The 18,043-nt window shown below is 35.6% G+C and overlaps 1 protein-coding gene across 1 annotated transcript in view; it reads left to right on the forward strand.

The window, feature by feature from the left end:
- The window catches only part of LOC149411979 (alkaline phosphatase, tissue-nonspecific isozyme-like), a 115,348-nt gene that overhangs the window by 34,782 nt on the left and 62,523 nt on the right, over positions 1 to 18,043 (forward strand). The window contains exons 4-6 of the mRNA XM_089646217.1: positions 617 to 791; positions 7,237 to 7,415; positions 14,077 to 14,284. Of these exons, the coding sequence (XP_089502343.1) occupies positions 617 to 791; positions 7,237 to 7,415; positions 14,077 to 14,284 (562 nt within the window). The remainder of the gene's footprint in view (positions 1 to 616; positions 792 to 7,236; positions 7,416 to 14,076; positions 14,285 to 18,043) is intronic.

An 18,043-nucleotide genomic window follows, 5' to 3' on the forward strand; every position in this document is an offset into this window, starting at 1 on the left:
TTTGAAAAATATTATTTTTCATGTCACAACTTTTAGGGAGGAGATTTCGTCCTAAAATGTCAGCGCTAGCTCCTAGAAATCATTCTGATCTTCTTCCACAGTAAGTTCATCACTTCCTAGGTTTGCTTCTAGTTCGATTCCATTGGAGAACCTATGTTCGACCAAAAATCATGAAAAAGTTGGTATCTCTATCTCTATCTATTAATAGAAGAGAGACCCGCCAAGGGAGAGGTGTATTGACTTCGTGGAAAAGAATTGGAACAGGCTTGGAAGGCAAGATGACTTTGACCGAAGAGATTGCTAAAGACCGGAGTTAAAGCAGAACATTGGTGCAAGAACCCAAAGGAGATCCTACCTTGGAATGTAGTCCGTAATAACGGTGGAATAGGTATATAATGTGGATTAGACATCCAATACAGATTTCAGGTGATGATTGTTGTGTAAATGAGCGTATTCTAGAAGTGAATAATCCAGTATTCCCTGCAATAATAATTATAGGTTAGGTTAGGTTAGATTAGGTTCGATTAGTTAAGGTTTGGATATACTGCTTTATTAGCATATTAGACCATACAAAAGATGAATTGTTATTAATGATTGATGATATTTATTTTCACAGACGTACAATCTGAATGCCCAGACCGGGGAATCATCAGCGTGTGCCACGGCTCTGCTGTGCGGAGTAAAGGCTAACTATGAGACTGTGGGACTGGATGGGAGAGCAAACTTCGAGAACTGCTCGTCTTCCTTTGGTTCCAGAGTTTCTTCAATCTTGGAGTGGGCACAACAGGCTGGTACGTAAAAAGTATTTCTGAGATAATAAAAAAATGCTTACCAATCATAAAAGAATCCACGATGCAAAATTCAGTATCCTCTTTCACATTTTGATTTTGACATTTCAACTGTCTTGGTGTTGTAAAACTGCGACTTCACTGAATTAATTTAACACACCGAAGGACCAGTCCCAGAACTATGTACATTGCAATTGTTTTATTTGGTTCTATTCTTTATTTAATCTATTTTTTTGCATGATGGACAGTATTTCAAACCTGGGCTTCTGGAATATAAGATAAGCCCAGATTGGAGTAAGAAAAAAAGGAACTCACCCATCTTTGTTAGGGCCACAAAGTCTTTCAGATTATTAATGCTTCGCTCGAAAAACAAATGTTAAAATATAAATTCACAATATTGTCTTTTGCGGTTGTGGTTATATTATACATCAATCCACCCTCTTTGATGTATTATTTTGCCCTGAGCTCAGCAGACCTCCAAATGAGCATATTGCCACTCTATTGACATCTTGCAATAATTCTACCGGTTGTGTTGACATTTTGGATTCGTACATTGAGATAATTGCAGGATTTGATATTGAGATTTCCCATGCGTAAAGTCTTTGCCAATACATCCCTACCTACTCCCATATATATTGCGCAAACAGAGCTAGGCGCAAATTATCGGTCCGTTTCAGCATTTGATCAAATTTCGTTAGATACCGTTCTAACATCAAAACAAAATGTCCACTTAAGCGCTCCAACCTTAATCTCTTTCAGATTAGGGATTACATTTATCTTACTAGTCAGGCTTTTCGAAAACAATTTGATTTTGATAGAATGATTCGAATAAAGTTATTTTCACTCAAGAATATTTTTTAAACAATAACCCTTTTCAGGTTGACAATATTACGAAACTTAATACTTTAATTGGAGACCAAAAAAAAATTTCGTACTGTATTATTTTTCTCATTCGGATTTCGTATCCGAAAACGTTATTAATATCCGCCTTGCGGTGAAAATTTTCGCAACTGTACGTTAGTAAAAATAGAAAATTAATAGAAAAAACATTTAAGTAAAAAATACGGGGATGAAAATTCTCCATAATGGAAAACGCTTAGCTGACTTAGAAATTACCAAATCCCTTAATAATAACGAGTCTATTATCAATAAACAAAAAATATTATCCGAGAGTCCCATCTTAAATAATATGTTCCGATTCACCGTCCGGTTTTCCTCCCCCCGCTCTACACTAATTCCTAATCACGCCTCCTTCCCCATAATAATAATAATAATAAGCCTTTTATTCTGAACTTCTGTTAGGTACATTAATATTAGAAATGTTTTGTTTATTATAATATATCCCGAAGCTCAGTTTGCCTCTTGGCATAGGCCTCCTCTAACAATTTCCATTGGGACCTGTCACGCGCTACTCTTCTCCATTGATGTCCAGCCGTGAGTTTTAGGTCGTCTTCCCATCTCATGTGTTGACGTCCTCTACTTCTCTTGCCATCTCTGGGATACCAGTCAGTGACATTTTTACACCATTTCTCTTGTGGGTCTCGGATCATATGACCTGTCCATCTCCATTTTTGTTGGTCTATTCGGGTAACTATATCGGCAACATTAGTTATCTCCCTTATTTTGCTACATCTCACTCTGTCCTGTTTTCTTATTCCTGTCAAACTTCTCTCCATGGCTCTCTGGCAGCGTTCCAACTTTTCTCTGTGGCGTTTGGTGAGTGCCCAAGTTTCGCATCCATAGGTGATGACTGGAATTATACACGTGTTGAAGACTTTCCTTTTTATTTGCATACTTAGTTCCTTGGATTTCAAGACTTCTTTCAAAGACCAGTATTTCTTCCATCCATTTCTCTCCTTCCCCAAATCGACACTAAATAATATACCCATTATTGAAATGTTAATGTTAAGATCGGTTGGCTTAGTAATATTTTTTTTAAATATGTATAAAGTGGCTTAAACAATATTATTTTGTTTATCTTTTTTATGATATAGACACATTCAAAAGTTTAAATAAAACCTTTCTTTGGTTACATTCACGACCATAAAATATTTTTTAAGAATATTTTTTGTGTGAATGAATGGTTCTTGTTCCAATACGACCTCCGTGGCAGAGTGGTTAAGATCTTGGACTGAGAGTCCAGAGGTGGCGGAAGGCTCAAAATAAATTATTTTATATTTTCATATTTAATTAATATAAAATAATATGTTTTGTACATATTTGTAATAAGCATTTAATTTGTGGCTCGTCATAATTTAAAATAAAAGATATAAATTTTTTTTAGACCACTTTAATTTTAATTGTACTCTACCTATATTAGGATCACGGAACATTTAAGATGTTTAAATAACAATAATGTTTCAGAGTTTGCCAATCATCTTATTTCCACCAATCATACTTTTAATAAGGACACAGGGGTTAAAATTCTTAACCGTAATAATAAAAGCAAAAGATTGGATGACTTAGAAGCTCTTGAAATAAAAAAAAATCCCTAAATAATAACGCTAGCATATTGAATAAACGGGCGGTCCGTTTGATAGATTCCCCAATCTTAACAAACGGACTGCAATCTTTAGAGCACAGGCGTCAGGTAGGTATGATGTCCTTGTTCTATCGGTATTACAATGGAAGATGCTATGAGGAACTAGCGTCATTGATCCCTTCGGCACCGGTGCGTATTCGGGATACACTCCAAACGCGCGCCCAACATTTGTACACGGTTGACATTTGTCACATGAGAACGGGTCGCTTCTACGATTCGTTCTTAAGTTCAACAGCTCGGCTGTGGAACGAACTGCCGGCCTCTGTGTTTCCTCCCTCCTACAACATGGGACTCTTCAAGACCCATGTTCACTCCTTCTTCTCCACAAAAAGACCCTCCACACAGCATCCCCAAAGATGAAATAGGCCCTGAGGGAAATTATTTTCTCCAGGGCCTTCTGTGTGGAGTTAATATAAAAAAAACCAAATTAATTTATCGTTTAGTCCCATTCTAGATATATTTCCAGTAAACCGCTCTGTTATTGCTGGAATTCCCCCAATTACCCGTCCCTCTTTGTTAACCTCCCTCTCAAACACCTAAATTATATTTTTTGTGTATATATCTGTCAATATTTTGTATCATAGGTTAGTTTTAATATTCTCCTGACAAAGGAAGGGTGCTTCCGAAACCGGTAAAGTACAATTAAAATTAGAGTGGTCTAAAACAAATATGTTTTGTGTTCGTGTAATAAATGTTCTCAACATCACCTTGGTGATATTCCACCATTTAGAATTGAAACGAAAGGTAATGGGTTAAATTGTGTTTGGTAAGCAGATCTGAATATCCAGGTATTTATCTTCCACCCTCTTCTCTTCCCTCAATCAATGAATTAGAGCTGCAAATGTCCCGCTGGCTTTGGACAGCCGCCGGGAGTAGTTGAGAGTATTGTAGGGTTTTAAAATTTAAAAGAGTATTATTTACTAATGTAAAATTCAGTAGCAAATTACGTTGGGAAATATCGAATTCGATCAATTAACTATATTTCCTGTCAACTGCAATATATTTACCGCGCACAGAATTATTCTGATAGTAAGGTTATATCGTTGACAGCAAAATAATATTCTGTATCAAATTCCAATCATATGATAAACAGTTCATTCCGCCTGTAATAACATTAAGTGATCGTATCAAAAGATATCACGACCGTGTTATTATTGTAAATAGACATTTTGGAATGTTTCCAAATAGTGATGCTCCATTCGTACCAATTTTGGGTCCATTTGGCAAACATATATCATGATATTACAAAGGTTTGTCGTACAAAGCGAACGGAAATGATTGATTGTCCGTTTTACTGACATGTTGTCCTTTTAGCCAATTATCCAGCATTCCATAAATACTACTTAATATTGCACAGTGCACACTTTTGTTGAGTGATGCAATTATTATTACCTAATGATGAGGAATGTTTGTTTGCTATTCGTGTTAATTGAATGTACAGTCCTTGGATGACATTTTTTTTTCAAGGTACTTCTTTTCTTATTTTGTTTTACCAATAAAATTCCATGCGCTTTACGGTGGGCTCCGGCATCAACAAAAATGCACAGCTTTTATCTCTAAAATATGGATTAATTGTTATTTTTTCAATGATAAACTAATGTTTTTAAAATAAGGTTTTTATGCATAGCACACAGGATAACGAATTATTATAAGCAATAATTAGTCGCTTGCAATATCCATCCAAGTTGAAAATATCTCCCGAGTAAAAATAAATGACGCCAACCGGAATTGAACCAGCGCATTCTGATGTCCGGTCAGGTGCACTGAGACCACTGAGCTACGTCGGATTTTTTCCAATAAGCCAAATAATTCAATTTGTACTAGTACTTCAATCAACAATTACTGCTTGTTAATTTTTTTCACCTGTTAACAAGCAACTTTAAACATATAAGTACCCTTAAAACTCTTTACTGCTCGTTAGTTCGCCCTCACCTTGAATACGCTAGTGTTATTTGGTCTCCTTTCTATGCTGTCCACATCTGTCACATAGAATCCGTACAACATCGCTTCCTACGAGGAATCGCTTGGAGGTTGAGTCTTGAAAGAGGAGAGTACTCATATGATGAAGTTGAACAAACTTTAAACATTTCTTCTTTGGAGAAACGTAGAAGGGACACTGATTTGATTTGCATATTCAAGATTATCAATGGTATTACAGACTCACCTGCTTTGTTGCAACTTATCCAATTCAACATCCCTTCCCGTAGACTCCGAAATAATGAATTGCTGTTCGTCAATCAACATTCTACCAATTATGGATACCATTCTCCTTTGTCCAGAATGTCGAGACTTGTCAACTCACTGTCAAGTCAAAGCATTGAATTTTGTGGTATATGCCTAAATGACTTTCGACAGTCAATACGCAATGTCTAATTTCTAATGCCCTTTGAACCATCTTCATGCTTTGACTTATTATTATCTCCCATTCTTACTTTTATATTATTATTGTCATTGTTATTGTCTTCGCTCCTCATTTATATATGCTCTCCTTTCACTGTCATCTCTGTTTATAAAACTTATTCGTGTAATTAATATGTTGTTAATGGACTATTTGTCCGTAAATAAATAAATAAAAAAAAAATTAAAAAAAATAAACTTTATTTTTTAGGAAAGGCTTTGTTAAAGCGCACTTGAAGAGAAATGACACTAAACTGCGCTATATAAATGCCATGATATTATTATTATTATGTTAGTGCTAAATTTCCCACTAGATGACGTCGAGACATATTATATCTACACTTGTTGGTGAAATGTTTTGACTATTATGTCAAATATTAATATTTTTTTAATGATAAACTAATGTTTATAAGACAAGGTTTTTAGACACAAAGGATAACAAATTATTATAAGCAATAATTAGTCGCTTGAAATATCCATACAAATTGAAAATATCTCCCGAGTAAAAATAAATAAATAATTTCAATTTGAATGGATATTCCAAGCAACTAATTATGGCTTACAATTATTTGTTTGGATTAATTGGTTCAAAATAATTAATAAAACAAGAAAGCTACTAATTATATGAATATTAGTTACCCACGCTTGCAGGGGATTGTGCAGTTACTGTAATTAAGAAGTAATTTTCCAAACCTTGGACATGAACTAGAACATGGATAAAGGTGAACTACGCCCTCGAAAATCTGATTGACCAAGAGATTTTGTAGGCTCTCAAGACTGTGATTAGCTTTATTGAGACGTCAGTGGATGTTTGTATGGGTTTCAGACCCCGGAATTACCAGTGGAAACCTGGAAATGGATTAGAAACAGACCGAGAAAAAGTGGACTAACTGCGTGAAAAAGTTTTTTTTTTTATATTTTTTTTTTTATAGTGTATACCTCACAAGAGTCCCAACTGCTCCCGTCTGGAGCCAGTGAGACTATGGCATCTCCAATTGGGGGATGTTGTGAGGCTGAAGGTAAGTGGGGAAGGGAAAGAGGAAGGTGTGGAAGTACCTGGCTATTCAGATCTAGTCACTAAACACGGCTAAAGCCATTTGGAGCAACCTTTCAATTCTGAATGGTGGTCTTACACCAGGGCGATACTGGTAGTATCTTCCACTCTGGAACGTGCTGAAAATTTACTATATATTATTTTAATTAATTAATTGTGAAATAATTTTAATTAATTAATTGTGAAATAACACAAATTAATCAATTAACGCCGGGTTCGAACCCGCAACCTTCGGAATGGCAGTCCAATGCGTTACCACTGGACTATGCCGGCCGTCAAATTTTTCGTATTGGAACAGAGTAGGAAGTCCTGAAGACTGGAGTCCAATGTCAAAGAAACCGAGCATGTGAGGAGAAATTTGTGGAGGAGGCCAAATCTCAGTCAATGATGATTCTAACGATAAGTATTCTATCCAATTTATAGAAAATATTACTGTAATACTGTTTTTTTCATAGGGAAATGGACGGGAATTGTCACAACCACTAGGGTGACCCACGCTACTCCCGCCGCCCTGTTCTCCCACTCCGCCTCCAGATATTGGGAGGATGACAGCAAGGTGCCCTCCAGTAGCCGTAAGTCCTGTAAGGACATCGCCATGCAGCTGGTGGACAACCATCCCGGGAAGAATATTAATGCAAGTACAAAGTCACACATTTTCATCAATGCCGCCTGTATAGAGCGGTTCTGGATACAATTATTTTTTTAAATTTTAAAATTTACAAATTTAATCCATCCTGTCAGCCACAACCAGTCCCAAGAGCTCGAAAATGTTGCTCCAATTTATAGTTGTAGGGAACTGTTGCTGTGTGTAATTTATAGTTGTAGGGACTGCAAATTGTTTTTTTCTTCTTTTTAACACCTAATTACTAGAGAAAAGCACAACAAATGTACTGATCATCTGTGTGAGTCCTTCTTTCGCATCCACGTTTCGTTTCGTATCGTAATAGGTCAGAACCTATAAAGCACCCTTGATGTGATATAAATCACTAAACGGTGCTTTATATAATTTTCTTATCATCTTCATACTGCCGGTAGAAAATAGTTTAATGATTAGTTATAGTACTGAAATCTCATACTAATTTCACATTTAAGAGGTTAACCTCAACATAACTGTCTTTATCCACAAAGGTATGCTTTCACATGTATAAACTTCTATGGTGCTATTATAATTTAGATAATAATACATTTTAAGTATTGTACCTTACACGATATTTGTTTGATAACTTTTGCGACCTAATGTAGCCAGAAGTGGGCAGTAGTAACGGCTCGCCCCGAGTCAATATTGACGAGTCAATATGACTTTGTGGACTGTATAAAATAAGTGTGAAGTACAACGTGGGATGACACGCTCACTGTAATTGGGTTAAATAAATATTTAAATTGTCAAAATTACCATAATTGTATTAAATTTAATAATTGTAATCATTTATTTCAAATGGATGGAATAAGACTTTTTTTGAAAAAACTGTTTTATGTTTAAAACATCCATTTAAATTTCACTTTTGTATCCTTGAAGAAGTGGATTCTTGGAAGCGGAAATTAAATCCCTTTCCGATGTATGCGATATCCAATCGAGCTAAAACTTGGCAGTTAGACTCGTTTTAGATGACAATGCATTCTTTAAACTTTTGACAGCAATCGCATATACATTCGCAGACATTCACGCATTTATCAGAAATTGGAAGACATTTTATTTGTTTTTATTTTATTTGGATTATTTATACCGTTAATATGTGAAATAAAAGTCGGTCCTTCCCAATCGAAATTTGGACCAGTTGTTAACGTGGTTGATTCCAGTCTCAGTCTAATAAAATAAAGGATTACCCTTAAAATAACTTTTCTTTTTACTTGTTGATTTTTTCTAAATTCATTTGGCCCGAAATATATATATCTTCTCCATATTTATAAATCACGACAAACGAATTATCGTTGGTACTTGTAAGTCTATAAATTGATCAAATAAAAGAGAGGTACAGGATCTTTATCTTACTTTGCCGAGTTGGTTAAGGCATTGTCTCGGTAAGTTTTTCTGTGTATTGTTTAGATTTATTAGTATCATCTTCTTCAATTTAATTCTGTAAATTTTAAAAACACTTAAAAATTGTTTATTTTAATTCTTTTCAAATAATTTTTTTAATGGAAAATGCTTACATAATTATAGACGGTGGGTAAATCAACTATACTAGTAAATACAGAACATTATTTTTAAAGGTAGCTTTATCGATGCTAAAAATGTAAATATCCGAACTTTTTCTGTTCAACAGCAAGATTGCTCTCCCCACCAGATTGACCATTGACAAGTTAGTCCTGCGAGCCTGGACAGATAACAGTCTATGTTGTCAGTGACAGAGGTAACCATCGTTAACATAGAAATGAATGCTCTCCATGATGACCGAGTATTCAAACTTGGAATGAACCGTAAATGGTTCATTCCAAGCATATCCAAAAGAAAGCCGGTAGTAGCCATACTCCCTCGTGTAGAGAAATCTCAAGAATTTCTTCAAGTCTACTTCTTACCAAAGATTTACTACTATGAGAACCTTGGTATCTCTAAAATTCCTTGCAGTGCCTACAAACAACAAAACCCACTTTCTACAACAAAGCCCAGCATTTTCAGCTTGAAGTGCTTGCTACAAGCCTTTTGTGAACATGAAATATCAGCCTACTATCAAATATGATTTCAAGATCATTCAAGATCATACACCGGTAATACCAGGTATGACTCGACTTAGTGAATGAATGACAAAATTAAACATTTAGAAACATTAAACTCAATCCGATTCATTTTACTCCAGTCAAAAATTCGATAAATTTCTGACAGGAGTTGATTGCAGTCTTCTCAAAATACTATTTATAAGAAAATTTTTAGGTCATTAGTAAAGAAAAGAAACATTTTCAAAAGAATTAATTCTAAAATGTCGTTAATAAGTAGAGTGGGCCTAAATTGGTGCCTTGGAGTAACCCTGATCGTACAAAAAATGTATAGATTGTAGGCAAAAACTGCTTTCTGTCTGTAAGATAGCTATAAAAAGGTGAGCAGTCTTATGAAGCATCCTATTATAGCCAGTTTATTGAGTAAGAATTAAATTGGGAGAGACCGAAAACGGCGCATAAAAAAATCAGGCCGTTTTCAATATCCTTGGTACCTTTTGGGGTGTGTAAATTGAATTCTCCGATCACAATTACATTCTTTCCACTAATAACATCTACATTGTGATGTATTTTTTCAAAAAACAATTTATGTGTGTCAAATTTTGACGCAGGTTGGAAGTAAACAGTACATACAGAAGTTACACAAGATTTATATGTAGTTTTGACCCATAAATCCTCGTTGACAGTTTCCAGAGCAGGTAAGTGCTCTGCTTACTACGGCCATTCTCGTTCTTCACAGCTAATATACAGCCTCCTTCCTGCCTGCAGCCACTACCACTATCTCTGTCGTTTTTAAATATGGGGGAGCTGTCATCGAAGAGCTCTGGGTTGAACAAACTTGAGATTAGCCACCTATCAGTGAGTTCAATTACATCATAATTGTTTTGGTAAACAATTATGATGAAAATAAAGCGCATTTACTCTTTTTTCATCTAACTTTTCAGTACAAATAATTTGTACGTTGACTGCGTTTGAAACCAGGAAGCCGCGGGGTGTTCAATTTATTTTCCCATTACTTAATATATGAATATTTGGGCCAATTTTCCGGTTTGAGAATTTCGTTTTTATAGAAATTGGGATACCCATCTTAAATGAGGCGAATTCTCGCTAAGATATTAATGTCGAAACTTAATATATACACACAATTGATTGTAAATACGACGAGATATCACTACTCGAGGTATCAGGATGTAGCGGGATTGGTTGGAAGTACGAATAAGTACCTTGATCCTTACGACTTCCTCTTATAGTGGCAGGTCGTTTCTCGCAACCAACAACAGTCCAGGGTTTATCACAATTAGCCAGATATTCCATTAAGCGTGATAGCCCCACCAAGGTGTGCTTATTCGAGGGCTGCGTTTTCTTAGCTGGTTCATGACTGAACGATATGGCTGGTTTAGCACGCTGGCTTTCCTTTTGGCTGGCAGGAATCTTGGTTCTTTCCTTACCCTTTGTGCCAATATAGAGTCCAAACGAATTCAATCCATTCCTTGTTGGGCCGAGGAAGTGCGGGGTTTGGGCGGTGGACGCACCTTCGAGTGCGGTGGGCGGGCGATTTGCGCAATCGTTTAATTTCGGAACTTCCGAACACGAGTCACTGTCATTGTAAACGGAATTTGCACTTTTTTCTACACTGATTACACGCCGCAATATGTCTTTTATGAGGACGGTCTGCTCGGTGATGATGTTCATTAAATCATGGAGCTTTAGTTCTTCCATTCTAGAGCACTCTTACGTCCCGAATGGCTGGCTAAAACATTTTAAAATCCTTACGAGCAAACGATATAAGAGACATCTCTTAGTTGATGAAATGAAAAGTATTTAATTACAACGATCACTCCGTTCAATTTTATAATGCAATGAAAAACTTCTAAGTCTTATACAAAACTGAAAATAACGTTGTACGCCCGCTGCGGATTCTGTTAAATTGCAACAATTAGTAATTTGCGTATCAGGTTATTGAAAACCAAATATCAAATATGTAAGGTTGATTATCTGTTTGATTTTATTTGTAAAAAAAATCTTTATATTTATTCGGAGACTAATGAAGCTGCCCATATTTGACCTGCAACACAAGAGTAAGGTCGCTGTTTACGTGAAATTTTGAAAAACCACCCCTACTTTTCCCACCACTCAAAAAAGTATTTTGACACCTGTTTGATGAGATTTTGCGTACTAAAATATCGAAATAAGATAATCATTACCGTCTCCATCTGAATTCTAAAAACTCTGCGTATAGTCCACGTATCGCTAGAACAAAAATGAGCGACAGGTACAAATGATGTGGCGACCTCCCGGAGAGACGACCTGTCAATTTTAATTAGTTTTATTATGTAATCATTAGATGTATTTTTTAATTTTAATTTAATTTATTTTTCTTAAAATGTGATATAACATCATTTTTCTCATGTAACATGGCAGACGGGGATTTCATCGTCCGCTTAGCTGATAGGGATATTAAATATGCATAAAGCTGATGCGAGTGAAATGGATAAGATTGAGAAAAAATATGCTAAGATTGTTTGTGCAAATGAATGAAGAAATGAGTCTCTTCGTTCATTTGCATACTTGTTCACTCCAGACTCTTGGGAGGAAGATTCAATCCTCAGTCAAACAATTCAGAACCGTTCAATCCAAGTTAAAAGTTCATAACTGTTAAGTTCCACTCCCTGGGGAGGTTGGTTCAATGTTCAGCAAAAAAGGAATACCTTTAAAAACATTTTGGGTTTAACGGGTTGATTTTTTAAAATTTATTCGGCACGAAATATATTCATCTTCTCCATATTTATAAATTGAACCCATAGTGAAAAGAAAGCTACCAGCAAAAATGTGTATATTCTTGTTATAGGTACCTTATATTGCAGGTAATAGGCATTAAAATCGCTTGACAAACGGAGTCTAGAAACGTTCGATTTCAAGCACAAAACTGGTTTTTATTTATCTCGTAAATATTTTTTTAAGAAAGCAAAAGGTCAATCAAGTAAAACAGATAATCTAAGCTATAAAATGGTATTTTTTTAAGTTGTTTCCTTTATGCGTTCATAAATTTATATAGAGAAAATATTATTTTTAGTAGTTTACATTTATATTTTGTATCGAGTAAGTATTATTATTTTTTTATTTGTATTCTACTCAAGCGAAACGATAGGAAAACCTTCAATTTATCTACAGCATATTTTTTTTTATTATAAATATTGTACTCCAATTCGTTATAAAGATTAATCAAAACGGTGATTTAGCATTAAGTTTCGCCTTAAATAAATAAAAATGAGTTTGAGTTAATAACGCAGAAACTCTCAAAAATCTACCGAAATGGATAAGATTAAAAATAAAATGCTAAGATTGTTTGTATGAATGATTAAAACATGAGTCTCTTGAGATTAATGACGCTCGAGGATGCATATTAGATCTATAATGTAGACTATTCTCCATATCAAAATGATTAAGTCTATATACAATCTAACATCACAAGTTAGATATTTTATTTTGACAAAAAAATTATTTTGTATAAATAAGGTTCATCTACCAACAATGCTTTAAATATTGACGTAAAGAACTTTAAGCGTAATTCAACTTATTACTAATGTGTAAAAATGTGTTGTTGCTGTTGTTGTTATAGTAATATTTTTTATTAATAGAACGTTTGTCATACCATAACAGTCCTTTGAAAATAGAAATATTATAAAGGAGGGTTCATTATCTAAACAAGCGAAAAACCAGAATTTAATTAATCATTAGTTCAGTATTATTATATTGTTTGCTCTGCTGGGAGAATTTCTTTCCGTTTCCAAAGTGAACTTTTCCGGGAAAATGTGACGAAAAGCCAGATTACGTTCTCGGGCAGGAAAACAAACCAAAATGAATAAAGGAAATAATTAACTTGAGCCGGAAATGAACCGAGAAATGACTCACGCTCTTTGCTTTTGATTTGTACGAAATACTTCAGTAGAAGTATTTGACGAGGGAAGTGAATCGTGGGCAAGATAAAACGGACCATCTCCAAAACGAAATCAGAACTTTTTCAACTACGCAAACTCGGCACCTCGCAAATCGAAACCAATCATAACTTTGGATTTGTGCTTGAGGTGTTAAACTGGATGCTCTAGAAATGAGATTCCTGATGCGTATGTGTGGTAAAACCATTTAATATGGTGCGAGAAATGTGGAGATCTGTAAAGAATACATGGCTGAAGTAAGCGTAATGCAGAGCAAATGTGAATAGTAGCAGTGAAAGATGTCCAAGGAAGACATGGCACGATCATAAAAATCATATACTTGAGTCGGGCTATGTCAAAGTCGAATAATAGAAGAGTATGTATGAGATGATGTATGAATATAAATAAAGCAAGGAGTTTGTGCCGATACCGAGTTGTTTGGCTGTCCGTCCTCTCTGCCTACTCCTGCGGGGAAACGGCGTGATAGTTGGTTAGTTAATTAATTAGTCATTACTTTGGATATGTGTATGAGGTGCTGGGTTAGCCCAAAATAAATAATAATTCTGGTTTTGATTTAAAATTATTTTTAGAAAATGGAATAATTTTTTTGCAGTGGAGAGGAGATTTATATCTATGTTACGATTTTCAAGAAATTTTGAAATATAATTGATATTTTATGAATGCAACTGATAAGTTATTTAAATGCAGGTGATTCTCGGTGGCGGGCGTCGTCACTGGCTACCTACCGTGACTAAGGATCCCGAGCAACCCACTTCGGAGGGCAGAAGGCTGGACGGCCGGAACCTGGTGGACGATTGGCTCAGAGACAAGAAGAGGCGGAAATTGCGGGCCGAGTACGTCTGGAACAAGGAGAAGTTCAACTTAGTGGATACATCCAACGTAGACTACTTGTTAGGTGAGTCACATTTAATAGTTTCAATCAAAAGATTGCTATTAGCCTGGGGAGTTCAAACCCACCGCCAGGAAGTGGAAACACGACATCCAATAGCAATCACAAGTCCTAACCTAACCTAACCTTTTCTAAAACTATAATAATCCAACCTAACATAACCTAACCTATAACAACCCAACCTAACCTAACCTAACCTTGCATAACCCAACGTAACCTAACCTATCATAACCCAACCTAACCTATCCTAAACTAACCTATCCTAACCTATAATAATCCAACCCAACCTATATTAACTTAACTTATAATAACCTTATCTTTTTTAATATTTCTTTAATTATAAAACATACCTAAATATCTAAATATTTTTCGAGTTTGGCCAAAATAGTAGATACCTACCTAGTATTTGCATAAAATGGTTAAAATTCTAGCCACGCATATCAGAATACCAACAAAAGAAAATGTCACCAACAGAAATCATTGCAACTGTCATCCCTTACAACGAAAGTGAATTTTCGATTTACGTAATTAAAAATTAAAAATGCTAAAATGAAAAATTTCTCAATGCTGTCAGATTCCTTTTTTTATCTATTGAGTTAAACCAGATGGTTTTATTTTAAAATATTTCGTATAATCCGTATCCAGCGATTCCAAATAATTAACGATATCGTTATTTTATAAAATGGGCGGTAAAAATATTTCGTATTATTGGCCCCATTAAATAATAAACGGTCAACTCAAACATCTTGATTCATAAGATCCTCATTACAATGTGGTTCGACAAACCTACAACTAAAATGACTTTTGAACAAAGAAATATGTAATAATAACCTCTTCTAGATACTGCATTATAATTTTGTTGTAAAAAATGAACAAAAAAATATTGTTGTTATTTGTTTTTGGGGTATTATGCCGTGTTGCGCTAACTCCTTCTTTAGCCAACGTTTCGGACAGCATTGCAGTGTCCATCATCAGGGCAGATGTCTTATTTGGACACTGCAATGCTGTCCGAAACGTTGGCTAAAGAAGGAGTTAGCGCAACACGGCATAATACCCCAAAAACAAATAGCAAAAATACTTTTGGCCGTGAAAATCTTAAATCATATTTAAAAAAATATTGATCTATTTTTATTATTCACACATAAAATTATGTACAATGTGACCTTAGAACTGGGTACCACAGTATACAGGTCATATCTTTTCGACATTTGTAAAAAAATTTGAAATCTATATAAACAAATAAAAATTTAAATGTTCGTTTGTTAAAAATAAATAAATTTCCCAAAGTTCTTCACCGATTGCTTTCAAATTTTGACAAAACGTTGCATTCAAATACGCGTGTGTTTTTATTTAGCTTTATTATATAGGACAGTTACGAGAGCGGACGTGTTTTAACCGCTCCGGTTTGCTTAATCCTTTCAGAAGGTTTCCCTTGTTAAGAGATCGCTGAAAAATGTTCAGCATCCGTGTTTTATATAGTGCTTACATTCTCGTTTCACGAAATGCGCGTAACTGCTACCGTTTAGCCGGAATTTGCAATTATTATAGTATTTTAAACCGATAAAATTTTGAAAGTGAAGCTAGAACAAAGATTCTCAATGCAGTCGAAGATTTCATACCTGACCCCTCAAGTGTCAAGTGGTGTCGGGATTTACGGGACCTCTTCAACCGAGGATGTCTGCCTGGAGGACAGATAAGCCATATTTTGTTTAAAGTTTTTGTTTTTTTTTTTTCTGTTTTTGTTTATGTATACAGTTGTTTATGTTACAGATGACACACATAAACTTCACTTTGACTTTGGTTCAAGATTTTGCTTATGATAGCCTGCAATAAGAGAGCCCTAAGGGTCTGAGACAGAGGTGTGAAATCGTCGGATCACGACAATAGAAAAAATTGTATTTTTTTTTGCTGGATTTTATTTAGGTATTGGAGCCAGGAAGGAGTCTGAAAGGGTCGAGAAGATGCACTAGGTGGCATGAATGGCTGGGAGGTGACTGGAAAGACTAAGGTAGACTAGGTGAGGTGATTTTGCTCAGCGGTGCTGCCAAGGTCTGTTATCTATGTGAGGATGTTGTGTCGGCGCTCTTTATTGGCAACAGAAACATGTCAGCGCTATATTAGCGGCGGACACATGCCTGAATGGATGACGAGCCTCGTGCTGGCACAGTTGGTAGACGGGGTAGTCTCTCTCGCTGCAGCAGCTGGTACAGTTCCTTCGCTACCTAGGATTCTTGCAGCAGAGTCTCCATCTCCTGTCTTCGTCGAGCGTCACAGCGGTGCTGCCAAGGTTTGTTGCCTATGTGAGGATGTTGTGTCAGCGCTCTTTATTGGCAGCAGACACACGTCAGCGCTATATTGGCGGCAGACACATGCCTGAACGGATGACAAACCTCGTGCTGGCACAGTTGGTCTAAATAACAAATGTAGATCCTAGGAAATAAATTGTACAGCGCCCTTGAGGTGATTTTTCACAAAAACGGCGCTCTACAAATTATCCAATTACTATTATTATTATTATTATGTCATCTGTGACAGATAAAAACATGCTTAAAAAAAAGCGCCGTCTGTTAGACGTAAAAACAAAACGCGCTATTGTTTCTCAATCTTCACAGATAAACTGAGCCACAGCAAAGTGTGGCGGTGTAAAGCTAGTTAAAAATAAATTAAAAAAAATCGCTAGATTTGTGTTAGATTAGTAAAGTGTTCTTGTTAGTAGTTAAGTGTTGGGTTAGATTGAGACCAACGCAATATACAGTCAAGATTTGGAAGAACCGATGCTTGCAGTCCGGAGAGCCAAGCTGAGCAGCCAATACGATCTTCAAATTAGTATCAAAATTAACAAGCTACCCAATTCAACTAGGCAGCCAGAATTCGCCGGATCCAGCCAAAACATGATACGTTTAGCAAGCAGACGTTGCTGCAGGAAGCCAGTTCGCCCATTCTTCTACATGTCTAACCAGCGTATGAAGTCCGAATCCCACTTAACGAGTTTCAAACGTATGTCTGGCGATACACCAATCTACCTTCGATCGCCAAGTTTCTCTTTGGGGTATATTTGCAGCGTCTTTTGCGGTATTGTGTGCTTTTATACAGTGTTCTGCAGATTTAGAATTAATTAATTATGTGAAATGATTTTTGTATTATTTGTCTCGAGTCACACGTGTCTGTTATTGTCTGATTATTGTCAGTTTAGCTAAAGTATGTGGCTGCTACATTTGCTGCAAGTATTAGCTCCTCCAAATCTTGGCTGCCTAGTGCGTTTCCAACCAAAAGAAAAGCTGGTAAAATAATACCATTTTAATATTTTTGCAAAACTTTGGCCAAATGGCTTTCTAACAATATTACGGTTTTGCGCAAAAGTTTTCTCATTGATGTCAAATTTCCAAGGCGACCTTTAAATAAAGTTAAGGGTACTAAAGTAGAAATTCAGCCAAACAGTTCGTGTTTATTGCTTTCCGAACTTGTTAAACCATTAAATAGTCAATTTATTCTATTTTGCTTTAATAATGTCGCCTTAGCTAAAAGGAAAACAGATTGTATTTGGAAAATAATGTCTTCAAGGTTTAAACATCATTTTAAGTTGGAATTCTTTGATTGACGTTTCGTAAGTTATGGCGTGTCAACATAGTGTTTTGGTACAGAGGTCATACCGTAGTGTTGTACTCGAAATTTAATGAAATATCGCCGAAATTTAAATTAAATCTTATCACCAAGGAATGCCTCAAACTAACTCGGCAGTTCGAAATGTGATTATGTCAGACTTTG

The sequence above is a fragment of the Hesperophylax consimilis genome, chromosome 24 (genome assembly GCF_061612785.1).
Source record: "Hesperophylax consimilis isolate HC1 chromosome 24, BYU_Hcon_1.0, whole genome shotgun sequence".
NCBI classification, from domain to species: domain Eukaryota; kingdom Metazoa; phylum Arthropoda; class Insecta; order Trichoptera; family Limnephilidae; genus Hesperophylax; species Hesperophylax consimilis.